This window comes from Metopolophium dirhodum, chromosome 9 (assembly GCF_019925205.1).
Source record: "Metopolophium dirhodum isolate CAU chromosome 9, ASM1992520v1, whole genome shotgun sequence".
Taxonomy (NCBI): Eukaryota; Metazoa; Arthropoda; class Insecta; order Hemiptera; family Aphididae; genus Metopolophium; species Metopolophium dirhodum.
Window position 1 is genome coordinate 21,412,618 of NC_083568.1, and position 27,716 is coordinate 21,440,333.

Here is a 27,716-nt window from a genome sequence, read left to right on the forward strand (position 1 = left end):
ATATTAACATCTGGTGAAAATGTACTTATATATGATTGTTAGTTTTTGAGTTACCTGCACCAAAAAATAAAATCGATTTGGTCAAAAATAGGATTTGCGTAAAAATTCTCATTTTCCGACGATTTGTTTTTCCCTACGCTTTCGGAAAGTACTGACCTCGAGATGCACCAACTATAGATTTATTTTTCTATCAGAAAAGGTGCTGTAGTTGAAAATTGGAGCATTTTTACTACCTAAAAAGTTGATCACAACATTTTGAAACCAATTCGCTTTGCTCAGAATTTAAACCATACCCTACATTAAGTTACATGTTTTATAAAAATGTAGTATCAGGGACGGGTCCAGGGGGGCCTAGGGGCCTAGCCCCCCCCCCCAGACGTATTTTTTTTATGAATAATATATATTAAATAACAAATAAACAAATTCTAAACTTCTTTTCACATTGTCGCTTTGTATATTAAATAGTCAATAATTTATTTATCACATTGACTACCTATTATGACAATATTTTTAAATTAAGAATAAAGTATAATATTTTATCATTATTAATGTGTTGTAAAAAAACTGTTGCCCCCCCCTGATCTTTGCTCTGGATCCGTGCCTGTAGTAGTATTAAACAATATTATTATTGGACTGTTTAGAAACAATATATATTGATTTAGAATAGGTACAGTTCATATTATTATTAAGAATATAATGAAATAGGTACACGCGCTTTGACCCACGTTCGACATAAAGTAAATTGGCGTTCAACAGATTCAATTTTGTGTTTTTAGTTTTTATATTAGAGTAAATTGACCTATTATTTAACGAATAGGTAAAAATATTTTCAACGGCATCTAAATTCGATTTTATAAGTTATTATTTAGATATTATTTTACGTGAAGCAATCAGTATTGCCAGAAATATTTGAATTTGCTTGATTTAAAAAAAAAAAGAAAGTGTTTGTTTTTTATACCAGCCAAAAATTGTAAAACGTTCAAAAAAATAATTACTTAAGTTGTTTGGTGTTTTATTTTTAATTCTGTGTATAATAAAATGTCATATTACTATGAATACGTATCTCAAAATGTATATAATGTTTATAGTTGAAAATAATAAGTTGAGCTTTACAATACACGACGATTTATATAATTATACCTAGTACCTACCTATTATTGTTATTAACATTATTTTTATTATTTCGTTCGTTTCTGCGTATACTGATTTAGACGAATTTTACTATGTAGGTACATAAACATAATATATACCTACGTATTTTGTATTTTGTATATCTTGTGAAATTCCCATGCAAATATACGGGTGTGTTTTGTAGACTACCTGCAGACAACTACTGCAGCTATATATTATAATATTATATTATTATAAATTATAATATACCTATTATATCAGGCACCGCATTATCAATATCAATTTTGTTATTGATATTGATAATGCGAAGTAATTTGATTACTTTGTTACAAGTGGGTCACTGTATAATGGATGGTATTAAATTTGAATTCAATGATATAATATCATTGTATAAGAATAACGATTCTGAGCGGAGGCGGTATGTCAGTCTAGGTTTAAGACATATTATATACATATCTATGGTATTAAAAAAAAATTAGGTACCTATAATAAATTCCAAATTAATCATATCACAATATCCATTAGGTACTTATAACGCGTTATACATCAACAACAAACCGTGATACTATCATAGATATATAATAGTACACTTTAGAAGTTTCAAATACCCACGAATAATATTATACAATCACAACGAAATAACTAAAATAGTTGTCCTAGGTTTTTTAATATGTAATTTTGTCCAAATATGAATTTAAAATGTCTGTAAAAAATAACTGTGCTCATATTTTTTTTAGATTTTTTGGCTACAGTATGAACTATTTATGAGAATCTTTGTTTTAAATTTTCAATCCTTAGCTATAAAAACTAAAAATTTTATAATTTATTAATTACGATGATTGATAATTTTCGAGATTTTGATACATTTTGTCAAAATTCGATCTTTAAATGCTCATAAAAAAAATGTATTTATAATATTTTTCAATTGATATTGTAACAATATATCAGGAGCCTTGTATTAAATTTTTACACTTTTTCGCCCAACAGATAAAACTTTATTGATATTTATAGAAGCAAAAACTAAAAAAATTTAAAACTGAAAATGTCCGTAAACGGCTCAAAAAGAGTCAAAATATTTTCAAAATTGTATGGTGTTTAGAAAATGCTAATATAAACATTCAGTGAAACTTTCATGTATTTACAGTTATTCATTTTGAATTACAACAAAATAAGGAAATCGCCACATGAGAAATCGAGTGAATATCCAATGTTGTAAAAATTTGAATTTCAAACGCTCATAAAAATTTAATTTGACTTTCTTATAGAATTTTTTTTTTTGATAAATGTAGTGACGCCTCGTCTGACTCCGATTATTTTGGGACGGCTCTACTCATTTTTTTTATATGTATGTAAACCGTAATAGGATAGGTACTTTATGGATTTATATAATATTTTGTTTCTCCTTCCGCTATTAGCATAGCCTAATATCAGAAATTAAGAAAGCCAGAATGATTGCGGCATTATTAGATATTGCTTAAAAGGACGTATATGGTCATTACTAATTTTCAAGTCTGTAATTTTACCTACCTACCTGCATTTCAACGGTCAACCGCATTTGTCTACTATCATATGTCTACTACCAAAGATATGAATTAGTTTAGTTTATAAGTATATTACTAATTATTTTAATGGTGTGAATACATATTATTTAAAATATATTGCATGTAAATAAACTACCTACTATTGTAGTCTTATAACTTAAAAATATTAATATTTTTATTTACTTATGTGAATATTGAACATATTATTAATATATGTATATATATTATAGAAGGTTTAACATGTAAGATTTAACACATTATTTACATAATTTTATATTCAATAGTATACAATTTTATAGGTACTCATCTTTGATATTACAGTATAAAAAGAAAAATAATACCTAAAATAAAAACACCAAATATTTCTTTTTATCATTAATTTTTTTGACGGCCCTAAATTCATAATACTTAGACGCCCAAGAGAACTTGCCCAATTTGCCCAACCCCCTTAGGACGGCTATGAAAATTGTAAAATATTTAAGTATTATAGTAATAGTGAAATGTTTAAAGTTTATACGATTAATACTTTTTGAATTATAACAAAATAACAAAAATTGTTTGAAGAGAAATTCCATATTTTACATTTGAACTTAACGCTATAATTATTTTTTTAATCAAAACTTGAATAAAATTTTCACGCTTTTGGAATTAAAATTTATGATTGTATGAATTTTTCACTAGGTACAGTAAATAATTCACATATTTTGATGATTTTGACGAATTTTATAAATATTTTAACTTTAAACGTTTATAAAAAAAATTTCGTGACTATGTATTTGGAAATCTTTTAATTACGGCTAGAATAACTTATGAATTTTGTATTACATTTTTAAGTTTCTACACAGAGAAAAACATTTCAATATAAATTGAAAAAAGTCAATAGGTATAATAGTAATTTTCTACTAAACATTTTGGGAACCATTATTTTTATTCCGGATTATTACGGTCCGGGATTTTACATTCCGGAATTTTACGTTCCGGATTATTACGGTCCGGGCTTTTAAATTCCGCAATATTACATTCCGGATTGTTACGGTCCGGTATTTTACATTCCGGATTCTTACGGTTCGGGATTTTACATTCCGGAGTTTTACGTTCCGTATTATTACGGTCTGGGCTTTTAAATTCCGCAATATTACGTTCCGGATTGTTACGGTCCGGGATTTTACATTCCGGATTCTTACGGTCTGGCATTTTACATTCCGGAACTTTACGTTCCGGGATATTACGGTCCGGTATATTAAATTCCGTGATTTTACGTTCCGTATTATTACTTTCCGGAATTTTATAGCCCCCCCGGCGGCGGCGCGGCGTCGACATTCTGCAGCCGGAGTGTCAAGCTCCGGTGTGTGACATTTGGGTAACGGCCGCAAAAACGAAACGGAACTTTAACAATTTTCGAGTGTATATATAGCTTTGTACAATATATTGTACAGTATACGCACATTATACAATATGTATACATATCATATTATATCCTCTTAAAACTTTTGTGTGTGGGTATAATAATAATAATAATAATAATAATATATTCTATACATATTATAATATGATTATTGTGTTTCCGCAACGTAATGCGTTGAATAAAAATAATACGTATTATATAATAATATAAGGGTTTTGGCCGACAGTCTCGAACATGATATTGTATACGAGCGCGTGTGATGTATACATATATATGCGCGTTTTGTTTTGGTTTTCCCGATGGATGTAATACAATTTGAGTATATAATATATATACAGCTAATGACTATAATACATCCGTAATATAACAATAATATTATACCTAATATTATAATATACCTAATATATTATATATGTATATGTTATACTGCCACAACGCGTTAGTGGGGCACGTTTAGGATTTATTCACAGCGGAGCGTGGATTTCATACACATGATAAACATTTAAATTCCACTGTCATTGTACAATGTACATATATAATATTATTAAAAAGGTTCGTGCGACGGGGTGGGTTTAATCCTCACGATCTGCTGCGCAAAAACTGCGATTATCTCACAGCCCACAGAACAGTTTTGGAAACTTTTGTTTTTTTAAGAATTAAAATTAACAATAATAAATAATAATATAAAATACATTCGAATAGAATACATTATGGGGGGATGGAGTGGCCGAGCGGACTAATGCGTCGGTTCACGGCCGGCATTTTGCTTCGGGCAAGTCATGGTAAATAAAATATGAACAATTAATGTTAACATTTTAATATTATATTATTAAAATAATTGTTCGGTAACTGTTCTAATCTCAAAAAAATTCTTTATTTTAAAAATTAATCATTAAAACTGGCCAACTCACTTTTGGTTTCGAATACACCTCTATTAATCTTTGTTTATTTAAATATGAAACACGATTTTGAATATGAAGCTTATAAAAATCCATTTATCAATATATTATTGATATTTTTAATATTTGTAAATTGCTTTAAGATGAAATACAATATTTTTAGGAAATTCGTGTTACACGTTCAAACTTTCAGACCAACAAATATTTGTTATACATTTTAAATGTTCCAACACTATAGCTTAAAAACAGCCAAAATGCTTTAAATTAAAGCCTTGAAAATACCAATGCAAGTAATTGATGAAAATTTAAAGTTGTAATCATTAATTCTATATCTAAACTGTAAAAAAACATGAAAATCGATGTTTTCGAAATCTGGTATTAGTGGTAATGCGTAAAATATATTCTCATAATATTATAGCGCTGTTGTTCGGTATTTTAATTTATCTAAAATAATACATAACAGATATTACGTACAATTATTTGTTTTAGAACAGATAAAAAATAAGTATTTTATATTTTAATAATGTATGTATAATGTATATAATATAATATAGTGTATATGGTTAAATTAATTTAAACACTACTCACAAGTCCCAACAACAACGCACTTTTAATCTCTGTAATATTATTTGCGTATACACTTCTTAAGTTCTTCATAATATTTTATGCAGCTTGGGAAGAGCTGGCTAGTAATAATTAATTTGTCATGCATGATTGTATGGTCAACTTATTTTTAAGACCTCGTGTAAACGCATATTTTTTGACAATTGTATTCCTATAATAGGTACTAAAAAGTAAATCTTGGGGGGTTTATTCAGTTATACGTTAACCAAGCTTTCGTTTCATGTGATTTCTATATAATATGTTATATTTTTCTGTTTTATAAATTACGTTTTCATTGAAACAATAATAAAAAAAAATATTAAAGAATAAAAATGTTTTATACCGCCTAGCAGTGCCTATATAGCAGTATTCATTTAGGATAATATGTTCCATTTCCGCTGGTAAAAATAATAATGTAATGCGTACGTGCTTTGCAAAAAAAATATCAGCATAACTGTTGGTAAACAAAATGTTATCGGTATCTCCGATTTTTAAAAAACAAATAAAAAAAAGGTGGGTACGTGGATGTTGCTGTGCTGTACAGTAGGTTAAAAGTGGGTCACTGTAATGGATGGTGTTAAATTTGAATTCAATGATATATTATCATTGTATAAGAAAAACGATTCTGAGCGAAATCGGTCAGTCAGCCTATTATAATACCAAGTATATTCGATGATATTATTGTGAATAAAGTAATTTATATATAACCTATTTACGTGGAGCCTTGTTTTCAATTTTCAATCCTTAGCTATAAAAGTTGAACATTTTATAAATTTTTAACTACAAAATAATTATCAAATTATAAATTTGATGAATGTTGTCAAAATTTGAATTTTAAATGCTTATAAAAAAAAATTGTGCATATGTATTTTTAATATTTTTCAACTGGAATTGTAACATTATATCAGGAGCCTTGCATTAAATTTTCACGCTTTTTTACACAACAAATAAAATATTATTGATATTTATAGAAAAAAAAACTAAAAAAAAATTTAAAACTGACAATGTCCGTAAACAGCTCAAAAAGAGTCAAATTATTTTCAAAATTGTATCGTGTATAAAAAATGCTAATATAAACATTCAGTGAAATTTTCAAGTATCTACAGTCACACGTTTTTTAATTACAACAAAATAAGAAAATCGTTACACGAGAAATCGAGTGAATATCAAATGTTGTAAAAATATGAATTTCAAACGTTCATAAAAATTTAATTTGACTTTCTTGTGGACATTTTTTTTTTGATAAAGGTAGACAAACTTATGGATAATCTTTTATTACATTTTCAAATCATAGATTTAAAAAGAAAAATTTTTATGAATTCTCAACTCAAAATAATGATGAAGAAAATTCAAGCACTTTTACTGTCCTAAAAGGTGACGACAGACACAAAAAAAAAAATCAAAAAAAAAAAACACGCATTGTTGTAAAATCAATACATTCATCGCTTTGCTCAGAATCTAAAAATCCGTAGCATAAATTTTTTGTTTTTTAAAAATATTCTTTTTATTAACGCCGTAAAGTACCAGTTCTGCAGTGTAATATAGATACATATTATTATGATAATGTTTGAAATTGTACACATCTTTGAGTGAAAACTATCTGATTTAACAGTAGAAAAAATAAAATAAATATTTCTAATGGCGATTATCTTTTCATCGTTATGATTCGATTATCTTAGCTGGGCGTTTTGCCTGATAATGATAATAATAATAATAAAAAAATCGTCTCCTACAAGTCGACGTATAATGACAATACGAATTTAGTGAAACGCATTCTGATATTATATTATACGCTTATACAACTGGCGAAAAGCCATTTTAAACGAGCTACTCGTAGATAAACATTTTCTACGAGTTCAGTTGATTTAACGATTTGGACGCACTCTGTGTAATGTAACCATAGCAGCAGCAGCTGAAAAGTCGTAAAACGACAATTTTGCTCAGGAATTAATATTATATATATATTTATATCTGATATATAAGACTAGTGCCAGATTAAGAGACATGATGCCCCTAGGCCATGTATAGAATAACGAAAATAGCGCCCTTATTATTGATGTTTCGCTTATGACAAAACGAGAGGGTTTCGCCACCCCCCCCCCCTCCCAGCATCATAATAACACGTCTTTTCACTTGTATATACTTTTGTTTTAAAGTAAACCAAGCAAATAGCAATTCATTAAGAGGAAGTCTCGTGGGCATAACGTATGTCGTATTTGTCTTACAATAACGTACCTACAGCATAGCAAATTCGTGTTCAGCAAAACCAATTTTGTGCTTTCGCGTTAAAGAGAATTAACCAATTATCAAACTTATAGGAAAGAAAACTCGTGTCATTGTTTTGATTTGATTGATGTCAAATATGGCATAATTGTAACAAATTGCAGAGATTATGTTTCCGAATTTAGTACAAATTGTTATTTATAAACTGGCGGAATGTCTATTGGAAGTATACCAAATAAATTTGAATGGACTACAAATGTCATAAAACAGTTAACTATTGACAAGGTTACGAGTAGATTAAAAAAGTCATTAATGTACCTAATTTATTTTATTTATTAGGTATATTTAATAAAAAAACAACAGTATCAATACATTTTTATAATTTAAGATGCTAAATGCTTACATAGTTAACTTTTTTTATAAAAACAAGAACGTCAAGAATTAATAAAACGTTTTTATAATGTTGGATCGAATAAAAGCCATCGAAGGTTCAAATACTGTTAAACCTTTAACTATTTAAATGTTTTCAATTATATCTGAAAAAAAAACTTAATTTAATGTATTCAATTTATATTAACACGAAATAAGTGGTTGGTAATAATTACCTTTGATGTAAAATGTAGGTAAATATATTTTTAGTATATATATATATATTCAATATTGTGTAGGTACATAATTTGTTATTATTAAGGTTGTATCATGATTTGTATTACAAACGTATAATATAATTAAGTATTGTGAATAAATACACTTAAATTAAATATGGTAATTGGTTTTTAAACTCTGAAAAAAAATTAAGTAAACTATATAAGTGACTAAGACCAATAAAAGTACAATTTACAATTTATGTTGAACGATTTAAATGACATTAAAAAAATAAAAACTGTTGTTCATGCAAGAAATCAGTGGTTTGTTTCAAAGGCTTGAGTCTTATAAATATATTTCACAGGAAGATAGTCTTTGGCATAGCCTTCGTATTATAACAATGTAATTTATTACTGGTGCTCACATTCAGCATTAATTCTTTTAAATTTTTTTTAAGAGTATTACAATAGTATTACTGATAGTCCATACAATATTATAGCTGCAGTGTTATGCAACAGTAGTTTCAAACGAAAAATTAAGTAGAAAATTGACATGGCTGAGAGATATATCTTGAGACATTGAGTTCAACCTGTGGTGAGCTTATAATGCACGAATGAGTACCTATTTAAATATAATATTCGGTAAATATTAACGCAAGTCAAAATCTCAATAAATAAAAAAAATGGTTGTAATATTGAACACGAAAAACAATTCGACAATATGTAAAAATAACTGTCATTCATCGTCTATATTGCCGGTTGAAGTGCGACTGTATGATACCGAAACAAAAGAACCGGTGACAACGATGATTCAAAACAGACGAATTTCCCAGTTAATTTTTATCTGCGTCTTTCGTTCGACGTCGCGAATTCTTAATTCCACAGATCCATAAATAAATTGAATTAATACCGACCAAAGCTTCTATTGGATTGTACAGTATTGTTCGTACTCGATATTATTATTATAATTTTCTGAAATGCATCTCGTCGTCTTATTATTATTATCATCATCATCGGATGAAGCGAAAATCTCTCCCGCAGAAACGAATGTCTCTTGGATCACCGCCTAAGCGCTGCGATGATGAGGAGGCACGCGCGGGATTTGTATTATTATTATTATTATTATTATTATTATTATTATTATTATTGTTATTAATATTATCATCTGAAAACAGTACACAGAAATACGAAAATAACTATAATATGATATCCATCCCTCGCCGCTTACATCGATTTATGTTAGTGTATTTTTTATTTTTATTTTCATATTTTTTTATTAATCTTAAAAATATCGTTTTTTATTCGTGTTGGAAAAAGAGGCAGTATATATATCTAACTGCGCACTGCAAAATTTTTCATTATTTTCAACTCATCGGCACAAACTTATCGAACTGTTATATAAATTATTTTATAAATAACTAGATTAAAATCGTTTACCTTTAAGTTTACATTTAAAAAACGACAAAAATAAAACAGTTGTTTAATAACCCAACTATTACCTACTTTTTTTAAATTTTTATTTTACTTAAGCCCGGCAACTATGACTATTAGCTGTTTTGTTGTTTTGTAGGGGATTGGAACGGTTGGTTGAAACACGTTTTTTTTAGGTTTGGCAGAATTTCAAGTTGGGCATCCGTAAGCTTCTGCCATGCCCGGTCGGAGGATGGCGGCTTCACTCTCAAGACAGTTGCCTGCCTATAGAGAGGAGCCGCCCGTGGTCGAGGTTCGAGCCGGCAACGGTTCGCGTCGGAACCGACGCTGTAGTCCACTCGGCCACCCCGGCCCCCAATATTACCTACTTTATTCGTATAATTATATTGTATATATTTATTTATTTATGAATTACATATTATGCAGAGACTTATATGAATAGGAAACAGTTGTATATTATGTAAAAATTAAATTAAAATAACAACAGTGATATTAATTATAATAATAAATATTTAACAAGAGTATATAATTTTCAATTAGTGTTGTAATAAAAATGAAAAGTTTTAAGGTGGAGTCCAAATTGGTGATGAACATTAAGCGCCTCAGCATGGGCTAATTTTTCATATGTCTTAATACTTTTTAATTGTGAATATGAAATACATTAACTGGTCAAATATTGTGGAACTTTGTTGATTCTCATTAACTTATCAACAATTTCAGAGATAAACAATGACATTAATTTATTTATAATGTCACCGTGATTATTTGTTTTTGTAGTTTTATTCAATGACGTCTGAAATTGAAGCACGAAATTCTCGTGCACAGATGGCAACGTCCCCATTAATTTTATCAATACCGACACCTTGTTGACACGTTGTTGTCGACTAACCAGGTATGGACGTATGGTGTTCGATATCCACCATCCTAAGTCCCTGTAAACTCTGTGACAATTTAAATTAAATATATAACTTTACTCTATACATATACAATAATGCTAGTCAGTCAATCCTTTTCCAACATTTTTCTATATCACTTTTTTCTTACAGCTTCCAGTGGTCGTGCGATTACATGTCTCTGTTTTATTTTTGTACGTGTGTTCTAACTAAAATGGAGTAGTGCACCATCCCAAGTCCATATAAACTCGGTGATAATTTTAATTAAAGATATATATATTTCCACCATATACAATAATGCCGGTCAACCATTTTCGACATTTTTCTATTGGTATATTTTTTTTCCTTACAGCTTCCCGTGGTCGGTATTTACGTATCATCTCTATTTTATTTTTGTATGTGTGCCTTGACTAAAACGGTCGTAGTACACCGGGAAATCTCTCCCACAGTGAGCTTCGCCGATGGACAAGAAACACCATGCGATTACAGCTTCCAGTGCCTTTCACGCATTTGCACATCGAGTAAGATGTTTGTTTTAGAATTGATAATCTACCTTGGCCCGCATTAGTACATACTATGTATACGTGTACCCACTTTTGATAGTTGTCCGATTGACTCCACTGGGTCGACCGCATCTCTCATGAGATTATCTTATAATATATATGCCACGGGTCGATTTAAGCCCTCGTCGACCTGTTTTACATAAAGTTAAAATTAATTTCTGTTGATATTGTATGCCAGTTGGCTTTCTCAACACGAAATTAATAAACATTCCAACTACCCCGAAATGAATCCTTTATTCATTTATTTTATTTACTATTTTTCCCTACAAATGTTCTATGATGACCTCCTTTGCCATTACGGTAGTTGGCGGGGGTCATAGGTATTGGCAACACAAATGCTGCACTGAACGAGGGTCGTCAGTAATCATAAGTCGTTATAAGACTTATTTTTAAAAAACACGTACATTTTCAATCACATACAATATACAACGTATATAATGCGTGGCCTGCGTACCTACAGTTTTGTCCAAATAAGTGAACCAGGTACAGGATTCTGAATAATTTTAAAGAACGAAAAATATGTTTTTGTTTAAAATTATAATACAGGCAAAATTAATTTTTAAATTTTTATTCAATACAAACGTTTCTGTTAATCGGCACGCGAATTCCATCTGTTACTAAAAACAATGACACGGTTTTATAACGGTTTTCAGCCATGCTTTGTAACCGTACAGAATTTGGAGAGACCCCAAATTAGAATGTTTCAAATATCCAAATGGACGGAAGATAAGACGGCTAATGTGTATTACACTGTTCAAAGCGTGTGTTGGTGTTGGCGGGCGTCCTGATGTGCGCGTTTATCGACGATCCGTGTCACTGATACAGTTTTAAAAGTTCAAAGACGTTCGGTATTAAGTTGGTCGGCAATAAATAATGATATCAGCGTGTAAGGCAACCGATAACATAGTCAATAATAAAGAAATCGACGGAACAATAGCGCCAAGTTAACTTTACTCCCCAGAGCACGCAGCGAGCGCTGCACCGAGAGTCCAATTTTAATAATGTCGTGACCTTTAAGATTTATATCACCACAACAAAAAAATATCGTGCCACTATTTTTCATCATTGTACATAAATTTAAAATGTGGCAACGCTGGCAACATACGCGTCGTCTTCGCCGATACTGTTCTATGCTATAAGAACTCGCCTGTTGTACTATAGGTACATTATTAAAGGGGCGTCGTGTGATTTTTTTCCAATTTTAAAAAAATAATAAAACTACCTAGGCATGTAAAAGGGCCCGGTGTAAAGAACCGGGAGAAACCATTCGTGGCGCGTTATAATGCGACTCCATTAAAATTAATGATGATAAAGTCCGCACGTATTTCTATAGTAGATATGTACCTATCTATATAATATAGATTATAGCGTAGCTGTATCGAGATCGGAATAAAACCCAGAGCCACCGTGAACTTGTGTAAGTATTTATTAAACATCTAGAAATAAATAAGACAAATTGTTAATTAAATAATAATCATAAATTATAACCGTACCTATCAGAAAACAGGGCAAGCGGTATCTATTACTGCAGGACCGTTAAATTAGTCGGCCTCTAAGATTATCGTATATTATTTTGTTTGGATTCTTGGCGAATGATGAATATACTTATTAAAATAAAATGCGTTTTTTCTATAAATTTTCTGTCGGTCTATGGTCATCTTGTTTTGAAGCTGAATAATTAATACATCAATCTTTAAAATTAAGTGTGGTTTTTGGTAAGAAATTGGTTCTATTTGGTAGGTAGGTACTTTGGGAAGGGTGAATAACGATGCATGGGGAGAGGTTAAAAAGGTTAAGTGGTAAAACTAAAAAAAATATATATAAAAAACTGTAGTATTTGAAAATGGTTTGGATTTTTGAGCTATTTACAGTCAATATGAAATTTTGGACTTTTTGTTCTTTTTCGATTTATGTTAATAAACTATGACTAACGCGTTATTTCTTTTATAGGCAAATTTAATATTTAAACGACAAATTACTAATGATAGTTATTTTGTTATGATTCAAAAATATTAGTTTATTAGATCGATTCACCGTATTACTGATATTCATATAAGTAAATTCTAAAATATTCTAATAGAAACCGAGTATGAGGTTCCGATCAGAATCGTTTGTTGTATTCAGAGATTTGATGGAATTCATATTTAACACACCTTCATAATACAGTGACCTACTCAAAACCTACTATACAACAGAGAGATCTGGGTTTTTTTTTCAATAAAGCGCGCACTTGCGTGATGGAATAGATACAGATAGAAAAATTTAACCAGATTTATTCATCTCAAGTGTACCAATTTATAATAATATGTCATTGACCATGGTTATTTACACTTCGTGCTATATTAATTAACAGTACGCACTACACGTACACACTCATCATTATTGTAATAAGAATAATACGTTTTTAATAATGTTCCGCACATCTGCAACGTGTTACTCGTCTGATGCAGCACCTGTAGACGTGTAGTACCCTACATACCTACTATTTTAATATCTGGCCAAAGTGAATACAAAAAAGTGTGACACAATGGTATGTAACGCGTGTAATATTATAATATCCTTACCAAAGGAAAAATGGCAACCAGCACAATAGGAATACGCCCATGATGATTCCCAGCGTGCGAGCAGCTTTGTGCTCGGTCCTCCAACTCGTACTGGTCTTGGCCGTCGTAACTGAAAAAATAATATATCGTAAAAATTATTTTTCAAATCTCTCACATAAAATTATAATTCCCATGGAGATTAATACGAATTTCCATACGCCAGACATCGTCGGAAACCCCCGCGATGTATTGTGTAGGTATTTCACTAGGTGATTAAATATACTGTTCACACACGTTTAATACTGTTCACCCACGGTTATAACGAATATATTATAATATTGTTTAATTATTATATATTTCGAACCGTCTTGGATGATTTGAAATCAATTTCAAGTGTTTGATAGGGACCTATCTCATAATATTATTAGGTAAAGGTATAGTTTTAAATCGCGAATAGCACGTGCCGATAATATTGTGCGTGTGCAGTTTAGTACGCATGCGCGAGTGTGTTTACCGGGGGGTACATCGAGATGTCAAAATCAGCTCACGTAGAAGTTAAGGAAACTATAATTACAGCAGTCGGGAATGTGGGGGGGGGGGAGGGTATTTTATAATTAATGGCGTACCTCGTAAATCACAACGGCATATCAGCAGTTAATTAGTCCAGAATCCTGATAGTAAAATATAACATAGGTATATTAGGTGTGTAGTATCTTATATCAAATATCAATAAAGTTTTATATCCCGATGGTGCAGGTATATAGCATTCAGCAGTTGTCATCGTCGAATTTGTATATTATTATTCTCAATATTTTAATTTCAATATCACTGGAATATATGAATACAAAATATATTGGTCTCCCACCAAAAAAAGGTCTGATCACTAGAAAAAAAAAAACAATACAAAAAATGTTTCAGACAAACTAATTATTTTTAACCCGTGCCACAAAAGCTCTGAAATCGTATGAACAAAAATATTTACATAACGTCAGAGCTTTTGTAAAACGGGTAATCAAACCTCGATTTTTCGAAAGTGGAACTAAAAAAAAAAAAACTATAACGAAAACTAAGGAACATTGCCTAATATAATAGTAATTAGCAATATCGTTCTAAGACTATCGCAACACTCGAATCAGTTTATGGGCAGACGAATCTATATATGTACTGTAATACCTACCACTATATGCCATGCTACTGAAAGCAATTTGTATTAAATTGAGCGTCGGTATAACGATCGGTTTGGGTGCACCAGCAATTTAGTAAAATTATATTATATAGACCACTGTAGTTTGTAGTACCTACCTACTTATGTCGTTGAAACGATATGTGACTGTATATTTATATAATTATAAACCACTCACATGATGAAACATTTCTTAGAAATTGAAAAAATATAATAAAAGTTCAGAATTGTTCAGTGGCCAATATTTAATAAGTAATATAATTTATACTTTACTACTTTTTAAAATGTTATATTTAATTCAAAATATACCTAATGTAATTAATTTTCCGTGGTTACGATTTTGATATACCTACCATATCGTTATTGGGTACTATTTCGATTCATCCATAGCCCACTACTTTAAAATTAGCTGTCTCAAGCGTCAAACCCGCAGCTGTTGTATGTATTTCAGATGGACTAACTAGAAAAAACCAACTTGTTCAAAACGTTTCGAATAATGTTTTTTTTTTCGAAATCGGCATCGGCACAGTTTGGACACAACTGACATTGATACACGGCGTGACACAAGTTTCTTCTCGAACAGAGTTTATAAATTTGACCCACTCGGCTGCTTTTCTTTTAATTTACTAAATCCGTGGCGCCCAAAGTGTTAGCAAGCAAACAGACGGTAAATCTATTCTGAAAGTCCGTTACGATTTTCACAAAAAAAAAAGTAAATAAACGCGCAGCTGCGTCCTTTACACAACTCGCTGTACCGAAGATAAACCTAAAAAAACCCCTTTTCTAATTCACGTTTAAATTAATTTTGCGATTTAATTAAAATTTACTGGTCTCGTGAGTAATTTGTCTGCGGCGGAGGTACAAAGCTCTGCTAAAATTTCAGCCGGTCGTCCACGGGATTACGCTTTGTCTGTATAATACTGTGCAACATAATAATATAATATTATTATGATATTTCGATGCAACGAGTGGCGTTTCTGTGTGCCAGCCACGATTGAAATCATGGCGAGTCCAATAGCTTATTTACATTTCTCGCTCGTTTTGCAACATCGCCCGCGTTCCGTATTATTTTTGACGAGCGTACCCAAATGTGTCACAAAGATGATCTGTGCAAATCTTCCAATGATAAATTAACAATATTATTTGATTCGGTCGGAAGACAATATGACAAGTGAAACCCACCGACGTCAAAATTATAGACCGCTCAAGAATATATTCTATACCTACCACTGTATCGTCATTACGTCAACTTCCACAGTTGAAACGTCAAAACAAAAAGTGTATAACACGACAACTATACAGTAAGATTTAAATATTTAATAACAATATGTAAACACACTTCTCACAATTCACAAATGACTATTGTTGTTCCTTTGTTAAATAAAAATATATCTTGTCCTTTATTTTTAACTAAAGTTTTTAGATTTATCTTGAATGTCTTCGAATGAATTTATCAACGGTTTAGGAATACCAGTTTATAATACTTAATGTTTTTTTTTAAATTTTAACACAAAACTATAACACCGAAATGGATTACATTTTGTTTGTACTTTTCCAAAACTATCATGGTATTTGTCAAAACTTAGTAGAAACAGACACAGTTCTTAATATTTGGTGTTTGGTGTAATAAATGGAAACATTAAAGGAATGACGCCATCGTGCGTATAACTTTCAACGTTAAAAAAAAAATACATTATTAATTTTTGTCTTTCGTTATATTTCATATATAGGTCAATTATAACATTATTTAAATTTAATTCACGTTAATATTATTTTATTTTTGAATTATTTAGATTTTTTAAATAAATTAGCATATATAACGATGTTGGCGCTATATTGTTATTATTGTTTATTCGAATACAAAATTATAATAATTTGAAATTTTCGTATACATGTCAATGAATCAAAAAATGTAATTTAACAACCTTAAGAAAAATTATCGAATATTGACATTTCTAAATTAGTATTTATCCTGAAACTGTTTCAGGTATTATAAAATATTATTTTAGCAATCGTAATAATACACATAAATTATTTGGTTAACAGTTTATAACATAATTTTGATATACTAATAATTGTATTACAATTCAATGCAATTAGTTAGTTTTCAAAGAAAAGTGCAAAGATTTTAGGGATAGTCGGTATAGATATCTAATGCAGCATAGAAATAAAGAATAAATCTATAGTCTCATTCGATTATTTATGTACTAAATGTAGAGTTTAAATCATTACTAATTTTAGTCTCTAAGCTTTAGACAGATATCGATAAGGTATTTGGTTTTTTTTTCGTTACCAGTGCAGCAGATTTTTCTTTGAAACATTGACGACAACAATTAATAAGTTTGAAACTCGATCCGAAAAGTCTGACGACGTAAATATTTCATATTATCCATAGTAAGTAGTAGACAACTGTTGACCGTATTTTAATATAAGTAAAAAGCTTTAACAATCGCGATTTCCGATATCGCCACAGGTCTACGAGTGCAGCAATGTCGATGTATATTATTTTAATAATACTACATTCGATTCAATAACGTGACATTTACCTATCTGCGAGCGGTAATTTTTCAGCCCCAGCAGAATGGCTTTTAATTTGGCGCTATAACTACGACGGTGTGGCGCTTTTATTCAGATTATTCAGCTGCCTTTTGCGATGAATCCTGCCGAGTAGCTTAATTGCGTAGGTACTAGTTGCTGTAGCAGTGCATTTAAATATTTTTTTTTAAATGATTTCCACCTTCCTAATTTTCCTTCCTCGCCACCACCCGTTTTCGTTTTAATGTGGGTTCTTACACAGAACCCAATGTTATAATTTAAGTGTATAATTGTATATACGCACACACACACACACACACACACACACACACACACACACACATATATATATATATATTATGTATATGAACATTTGTAGGTCAAATTCCGGGTAGACTACAACCGACCGCGGTAATAGTGTTATGGCGCATTCAAAAGTCCGACCCACCCATTTAATGTATACGTATAGTATTCCCTCTCGGGATCGATTCGGATGCCACGACGAAGCGTCCAGATTAAAATTACTGAGGATATCATATTGAAGCCCTACGAATCTGAGAATGAGTCCTGCAGTCCTCCTCGGTGGCTCAATCGTGTATTATACCTTCATCATATTGTTGATATGCAGTAAAACTGTACTTGTATGCCTATGTTGTAACTACTAAAATTATACTAATCGACAGCTGCTGACGGTTAAACGTTTACCGAGTAACACTCTGTCGTTACGTTATAATATAGTAAACACTAATCGACTAAACCCGATCGATCAACATATTTTGAATCCACATAACATTTTACGAGTTTGATCGAAATAGACTCCATACTAAAAGTACGTTGTATTTTATCGATGAATAAAGGATACTATTAACTACATGATAATATTTATTAGTTGTTATACATAAATTTATTATAAGCATAGGCACAACTATCGAATCGATGGAGATCCACGCAGCCTCCATAGAAATGCTACTCGTTAAATTACCTATCAAAAACAATTATTCCACATACATCCAGTTATATTGTTCATTTATTCATAAAGATCCAATTATGTGAGATTTTAGTCTCCATATATTGTTCTGGATAGTACACCAATCCATATAAAATGAATAAATTAATATTAATCTTATTATTTTCATTCTATATTAGAATTAGACTACGGAAAAATTTTAATATTCATGCAACATACATTTAAAAAAAAATGTACTATGTTATTATGTTGTAATTTAAAAAATGAATAACCAATATTCTTATTTACCCAAGCATTTTAAAAATATTTTGGCTGCTATTGAGCTATTTATAGATACATAACATTTTTAACTTTTTTTTAGGTTTTTTCGATTTATATTGATATAATAATAATCACTATTTTTTTATAAGCATTTGAAGTTCAGATTTTGACAAAATCAGTTATTCAAACGAAAAGTATTGAAAGTTTTTAGAATTTTAAGATTTTACTTCTATACAAATTAAAACCATACTTATTTATAGAGGCTGACTCCTGACATACAGATTTCATTCTGAATCGTTTTTTGCATTCTATAATTTATCATTGAATTCAAGTTTAAAACATACGTTACATAGGTACATTACTACTCAATGACGAGGAACACTCGATCGAAACCTATGCAGGTACTATATTAATATAATCTATATCACCGGAGCAATTTTTTCAGTTTTTTTTTCTTATGAGTGAATATAGTAAAAATTCCAAGTGTCATATTATAACGTTTCATTCATTATTACATTTGTAATTGGATGATTGAATATTAAAGTATAATGTGATAAAAACACAAAAAGAAACGAATTAGGTACCCGAAATATTTAGGACACTTTGAATTACCTACAATAATAGTAATATAAAAACATAAATTAAACACACCCACATGAATACATGATGTATATTGTGTAGATACTATAAATTTATAATATATAACATTGAGATAATACGTTATTCACTTTATATACTAACAATAAACTAAATAATAGGTACCTATGCTTTAGTAGTTAGTAATACATTACTAGCATAATATAAAAATATTTATTGGTTAGGACAATTTTATTTATGTGTTGTGTGAAAAAATTAAAATAGTTCTATACCTACAACGGAAAGATACTTTCCTTAACCTCAATTTGTATAGTTAGATTTATTTATAACAACTTGTATGGATAAAATCCGCTAGCTAATAGTAGGTAGATATTTTTTTTTTATGTTAAGTGTTCTAGACAAAATTGAAAATATTAACAATATATATCATATTTATTACATGTTCATGGACAGTATTGCAAGTCGATGCTAAGTGCTAACTAGTATTCATATTAGTTTATTTTATATTAGGTATTTTTTTTTTTTTGATCATGAATTATTCATGCTTGGAAGTTGGAGGACATCTAGACCATTAGCGCAAGATATATAAAATAATTTTCTTAAAATTAAAAAAATAAAAAGATCACGTTGTACCTACTTGAACAATAAGAAATAAAATCGATATAATTGATTTTAAATTAGAGTACTTATTGTTACATATTTACAAAAATATTGGTTATTTGTATATATAATAACACAATGAGATGTGATAACAATATTAATTATAATAATAATATATTGTTGTCTATACTCTATAGAGTATAGACTATATTTAATAAATTATTTGTATTTGTTTAAAGAACTGAATGGTATTTTATTGTCATTCCTCGAATTTGGGCCTAAACTTATATTAGTTTTTCTCTTTGAGCCTTAAGCTAAAAGCCTTTATTAAAATAAGAATATTTACGTTAGTAAAAATTAATATACTTAAATTTAATATCTGTACAACGGGATTGAAAAAATAAATAAATATAATATAGTTTTAGAAGTTGATTAAAATTAAAAATAAATTGTACTATATTCTAGATACTTTTAAAATTAATACCACAAATATTTCAAACCCACGGAAAACGATTAATCATTACTTCAAAACCTAATGCTTTGTGTTTTGTGATGAAAAAAAACCCAAAACCGACGAAATAAGGATCAACTTTAACACTGTTATTATATTATTATCATAAAATAAGAAGTTTCAATATAAGTATGTTATTTTAAGTATGTCTTATTCCTTTGAAAAATGGTTATTTTCATCAAATAAAACCCTATGTTAGGTTCCTTTTTTAAAATTTTAAGCAAATTTTTTTATATCAATAATCGTTTTATTTTGAAATTTTTGAAAAAAAAATCATTTGAGATTATGGGAAAAAAACAATCATAATAAATAACATTTCAATGTAGAAAATTACTGTATAAAATGTAATACTTAAAATTTACATGATGGAAAAACGACCACTGACTTTGCACTGAATTTAATACATACATAGCTACAAACCAAGATCAGAGACCATTGTTTTGATTCACTCATCTCAGCACAATTCAGGAGAGCGTTATGTTATTACAAACTTAAACACGTTGATGATTTAACACGATTCAAAATAAATAGAACCTAAGATTGAATACCCACTTTGCTGCGATTATATAGGACGGTTATAAATCTAATAAATTAACAAGTGTATTAAATATTAAAATAATGCCTATGACAATTGGCAATAACACTCAAAGTAGCCTTATATTGACATTTAAAATATTATAACTTAAGATACTCAAAACTATACGTCATTTTAAAAATACTACCTTATAAAAAAAACATGTCAAAATTAAACTGTTCTAAAGGCTAAATAAATTTGTGAATGTTGATATAATAAAATTTAAATTTATACTGTTAATATAAAAGTTAGACATAATATTATGTATTAGCTGAGTACAGATAATAAACTATAAATGGTTCGATAAACCATCATCTATACTATAGTTAAAAGTATTTTACTCATAAAAATACCACAAAGTGCAAATAAAAAAATAATATTGTTGCAAAATTATAATTTTGATTCTGAAAAAATAAAACAGTTTGAAATTCAAATCAAATCTATAATATACTAAAATAATCGGCAAGGATTTCAATTATCCACGATAACTATTAAAAGGTCATAAAGAATATTTATTACATTTTTATCAAAATTAATTACTTACAATCTAACCCAAGTCCTACAGTTTGCACGAATATTTTTGCCCATTTCTGAATAACAACATTCAGAAATTCCGAAAATTTAAATTTAAAAGAATTATGGATAATACGATCAATTTGTAGTCTTTAAAGACGTCATAAAGTAGAATTAATTTACAGTATAATATTTAAAAACCAATAGCTTTTTTTCTGCGCGTAGAATTACGTATAAAGCATATGATAATATTGTAAGCTTGTAATATTGTAATAATGGTAATCACGCTTTTTAAAACTATTACAGTACCTAAATTAGGTAGTGAATTTTATAACATGAGAAATGAAATTCAATTAAAAAATTTCACCAGATTAAAGTAAAATAATCATTTGACCTAATTAGGTTTTAATTAATTGTTTTATTTAAAATATCTTATTTATAGGTAATTATTGTGTGTGTGCACTATAATCAAACAAATAAACCGTTCTTATTATTCATGTATTATTATTGCGCTAAACATCACGGAGGCAAGGAATCAAGTATAATTACAAGATATTATCATTATTTTATTGTAATCTATGATGTTAAAAAATTATTCAAACATAGGCATCAACCTGTTTGTCAGGACAATGAAAAATAAATGTGATAGTAAAAGTATGCATTTTTTTCACATCCCAATATGACGTATCGAATAGTTTAAAATATATTTTTAAGTCTATAAATTCATGACGGGCACATACATGCATGTCTTGATTACCTAACTTTCGTATATCATGTATACAAATTTAAATAAATTTAAATACAGTTCTAGTCTCCTTGGACTCTTGAATTCAAATATATATATTTTTTTTGAATTGACACGTATGTACGCGTGTACGTATGCGAAAATAAACTATTGCTCAATGCTCTTTGAGTCTGACTGAATATTTTACACAGAAAAGCCATAGTATACAGCTTCCCGCAAAAAAACGTAAACCGTTTAGATGGGTTTGAACACGTCTGTATGACAATTATATAACTTCTTTGTGTTTCTGGAATTGTAACGAAAATCATCTGAAAAATAAAACGTAAGAGAACTTACGCATTATATTGGACGTAGGTAGATAAATAATTAGTCCGACGTCGATAAAATTTTCCGATAAAATGTATATCATTATATTATCAAAAGTCGTCTTTAAAAGATTAAAAGCCAAATAAAACTGCTAAATAGTCTATTATTATTTTTGTTCTAAAAAGTAAAAACACGGTGTTTTGTGATCATGAGGAATTATAGTAAAATACATCCTTCTCTTATTTTATGATCACAAAATTAAGTTATAGTGTCAATAGTATAGAACCAACAAGAGAGCAAAGCGAATATATAAAATTTAAGTTAAAATTATCTTGTCAAAATCAACTTGGTATGTAGTATATGCTCACTCGTTGTAATGTGTGTTTAGAGCCTATATGCCCGTATGCTTAGTCAATGTGTGTGTTGACATACATACCTGTTAAGAGACATGTTAAACTATGCCTTATGTGACACATAAATTGACTATGCATATGGACATTAGAAGATAAAAATGTAGGTACTCTATTTTTAATTTTAAATAGTAAGAGGTATACCTTTATTTGTAAGCAAGGAATTTTAAGAAATGCCTTATTCGTTCTTTATAAATAAAAATAAATAATTTATATTCAATAACAACAATGAACAAATTAATAAATATTTAAGATTCAATGAACATGAAATAATACAATTGTTCTCATACTTAATATGTACGCACGTCAGACAATTAGAGAAGTCTTATAAAACATACATTTATATAAAAACCACACATATTGTAGGTAGTATGTATCGTTATTATATTTTAAGGTACCTTCCTCAAAATTCTACTCAGTAATCTAATCTTATTTATTTCGTTTGCAACCAATTCGAACAACTATAGGAAAAATATCATATTTGTTGACTTTTCATGACAATTTAGTATAAGTACTATCCAATAGTAAATGGTCCAAGTTCCAATTTCCAGACCATTAGGTGTTTTTAGAAATCAGGTAGGTATTACAGTAAAACAAATAACCATTTTCTAAGAGTATATTAATCTACAACGTATATCTAGTACCTATACGAAAGTAATCTTTCTACGATGATATTTTTTGTAATGTTTGTCAATCTGATATATTGATAAAGATTTCTTTTTCAAAAATCTTAAAGATTATATTCGGCTCATTTCACTTGTAACTGCAAAATAATGTAATAATACGTCGTCCATTACGTAAACATGAAACTATATTGTGTAGGTATGCGTTACAACGTCTAACAATAATGACTATATGCACAATTTTTTTTAAAACTTTATATAATTGCAATTTACTTGCTAAATGATCAGCACGTAATGTTTTCGCATTCGAGTGCCGTACTTTCACGTTGTATTTTTTTTCAATAATTTAATGCCATAAAAAATGCTCACCATGCACACAGGTAATTCGTAAGTATATAAAATAGAATCAAGTAGAGTTATAGGGTATTCCAGCTCTACTATGGACACGTCAATTCCACAGACGTTAGAAGAAATGCAATACTATACATTATAATAGCTGACTGGAGACTCGGAAGAAAAAATGATTAAAAATTAAAAAAAAACAATCTGCCATTGAAGAATGCATAAATATCACAAGCATATTATAATAGTATAACAGTGAACAAAAAAACTTAAGAAATAATCAACGCCTATTCTTACGCATTAGTCTAAAAATCACAAGCTACACAAAAAATCCCTATCGTAAAACCATGGTGGTTAGCACTTCAAATACAATCGTACCTCAAATGGGACTCAAACGATACCTCAAATGTCTAAATAACATGAAAAGATAACCAGGAATCAATTTTATTATTTTTTAGTCACGTCAAACAACCGTAACTCGAACACTAGTAAAATAAAATATTGTAAAAATGTATAAGAAAATGGTAAAAACCACAAAAAAATACAGAAATTTAGCTTTGTAGCTGTGAACTGCGGATCATACCGTGGAACATAATTTGGTTAGTATGCAGGCATACGTAGCGAAAACAAAAACTTTAAGACAAGATTGTAACAATATCGACATAACTTTTTTTCTGAGAAATCCACTTTACAACTAGAACTTTCCTAAAGATAAGAAACTAAGAAACACACATGACAGCAGGTGTCTACCTACGTCCCAGTGGTAGAACTTGAAATAGTTGTGCAGCTGTGATAATAATTAGTCCATTAAGCTCTATAAACTCGAAAATCACTCCGAAAATCATCACGATTTGATATTATATTATATTGACGAGGTTACTATGGACACGGTATGTCTAGTTAATTATTCGGTTACATTATGTACAGTGTTTACTGGTATTTAATCATTTGGCTTGTTTAACTTTATCGTGTGTAGTCCGTTTCGTCCATAGGTTTATTATTACTTTACGCCGAAGAACCGAAACCGATCCAATTTGCAATGACCACGGTCGCCACGCCTGAATCGTTATTAAATGGAAGTGGTATATTTTTTGACCATTGAGTACCTACATATGATTGGCAATCATCACTAAACATTCAAAAAACTTATTTTGTGTTAACTCATAATGCAAAATTATACAATATACCTAATTAATTATTTTATTTACAAATCATGCAATAATTGAACTATACATTGTATCAATTGTCATTATAAAATACTTTTATGTTTCAAATTTCAATACGTCAATATATCTATCTTATTAGATAGTATAAAGCATTAGTAATTTATCTAAACATTTAAGATGTTAAAAGGGCAAGGATGAGTAGGTACTTCACAAAATCACAACTCGATGATTATCATTATAATATTATATAATTATATATTATCATATATCATCTATATATTATTATATTAATAATATATTATCTATAATATAGGAATTCTAAATTAGCAAGAAGACACATATTAATAATTCTATCTCGGCCAACCGCGGGCTCGCTTAGGTCATCACGGGGACGTATTGTACTAGTGTGTTATTATTATCCTTTTTTGTTTAAAATGTAGGTATGATATCGTTTTTCAAAATGTTCTACAAATTATTTTTTAAAAGCGATAGTGCGATACTTATGTTTTATTTCTAGTATTAAAATGAAAATGATTGAGTTTTTGAAGCACAGAAACTGAAATGTCATCACAACTTATAATGTTTTGATAAACATAAAAATATTTATTCTTAAGCTTTTATTAAAACTTGACAAATAGGTTAATATAAATTAAATAGTTTGTACACAAAACTTATATAAAATATAGTTAAATATCCAATAAAAAATATATAATTACCTACAATTTTTTTAATTATAATATAATTAATAAATCTTTGAATACAAAATATATTTTTTATGAAATACAAATATTAGAGTTAATACCATAGGGATTTAAAAAAATATAATTTACTAAATAAAGTGGACATATGTAAGATTTGATAATAATGGTCAATATTTTTCGTATGATTGTCTGAATGTGACAGCAAGAAAATAGTTATTCATGATTAAAACCCACGTCAAATGCAATGTCAGCAATAAAAAAAAAATATCGATAGTCAACCTCCGTTTGATTTGCATAACGATGTATTGAAGAAATTGGACGGGAAAAAAATACTGAACCGTTTTAAAGGTTGAAGCTAAACGAAAATATATCGGTGCTGGTGACAGACAATAGCCCCGAGGATTTTTATTTTTCACCCAATCCGATGATAATGATTTTATATTTAAAATGATTGTTCTAAGTTGTAACCAAGTGGAAACGGTTACTTTGGTCTACACGTAGGCACCGATACACGTTGAGGATTGTATTCGAAAAATGGCATTATCACCGGAAGTTTTTAAATTGAATATGATACTTGCATATAAAGCGTATTTTAAAAAAAAAAAACAACACATAATTTGGTATTCGTATCAAATGCTGTCACACCGATTTTTGATTATATAGCGAGGTTTTAAGCTTAAATCCGTTTTACGAAACGATCGTTGCGTGCAATAATTGATTACTATTATATTAATATGATGCTGCATACATATTTAATTTTTTTTGGTGTACTAATTAAAAGATTATAATATACATAGTTGCATTATATTATTATCATTGCCACCATTTATAATATTAAACTACTATTGAAATCCATCTCTAAAATATCATCAGAGCATGTTTTTATCTACAATTCAATATATTAAGCAATACATTTTGAACTAATGAGAGTACATGAAATGGGTCAAAATTAAAAGTCATTAAGATAAAACAATAAGAAAATGGAATAATATTATAAATTATTTTTTCTACAATTTTGTAGTTGAAGATTTTTTATTTTAAATGTTACAAATGTATTTTTGGTTACAACTTTAAAAGAATTATATTATAACTTTCTTTTTACTAGTTCAAATTCATATACTAAATAATACGTGCTTGATGGTTATAAATATATAATAAAAATATAAAACCAAGTTTTGACCTATGAAAATGTAAAGAAATATGAAAAAAAAATACCAACCATTCAATTTATTACATTGTCCAGTTTAAAAGTTAATAAAATACATAGAAAATATCAAAAAAGAACGTCATTGTAAATCGTAATAATCATCAATCATTCAGAATATTATGTTTGGTTAGTTACCTGCTGAAAAGTTGTGTCCATTACTTTAACTACCGATTTCAGAAGGAGTTGATTTTTATGACAACATTTTTTAAACAACATAAAAACGATTGTGTTTGATAAAAATACTTTTAAAAACACGTACATTTTAAATAGAATATATTTTTACTAGTCATTAAAAAAGTTACTTGAGGTATTTTAAGATAAATAATACATATTTAATTAACTTCACACTAAAAAACAAGTAATTTATCAATTTATAAATTTTCATTGACTTAGAATATAATCCATATTTTGTCAAATGACAAAAAAATAATTGAAATAGTCGAAATAAGTGTTTATTTAATTTGTTTAAAATATTAAAATATTATGTTGACATTTTCATAAATTTATATGTTGTTAAAGTTGAAAAATTCTGAGGTAACCTACCCAACTACAACATTTTTCTTTGTATAAATAATAAATGGCAAGTGACATTATTATGGACTTTTTCGATGTTACTGCATTCGTCGAAACCTACGGGTGCCCAATTAGTAATTTTTCCC

At 28.9% G+C, this 27,716-nt stretch overlaps 1 protein-coding gene across 1 annotated transcript in view; it reads right to left on the reverse strand.

Annotated features, from left to right (window-relative positions):
• LOC132951831 (octopamine receptor beta-3R-like) overlaps positions 1-27,716 on the reverse strand; it is a 192,384-nt gene that overhangs the window by 3,702 nt on the left and 160,966 nt on the right. The window contains exon 4 of the mRNA XM_061023832.1: positions 13,838-13,946. Coding sequence (XP_060879815.1) covers positions 13,838-13,946 — 109 coding nt within the window. The remainder of the gene's footprint in view (positions 1-13,837; positions 13,947-27,716) is intronic.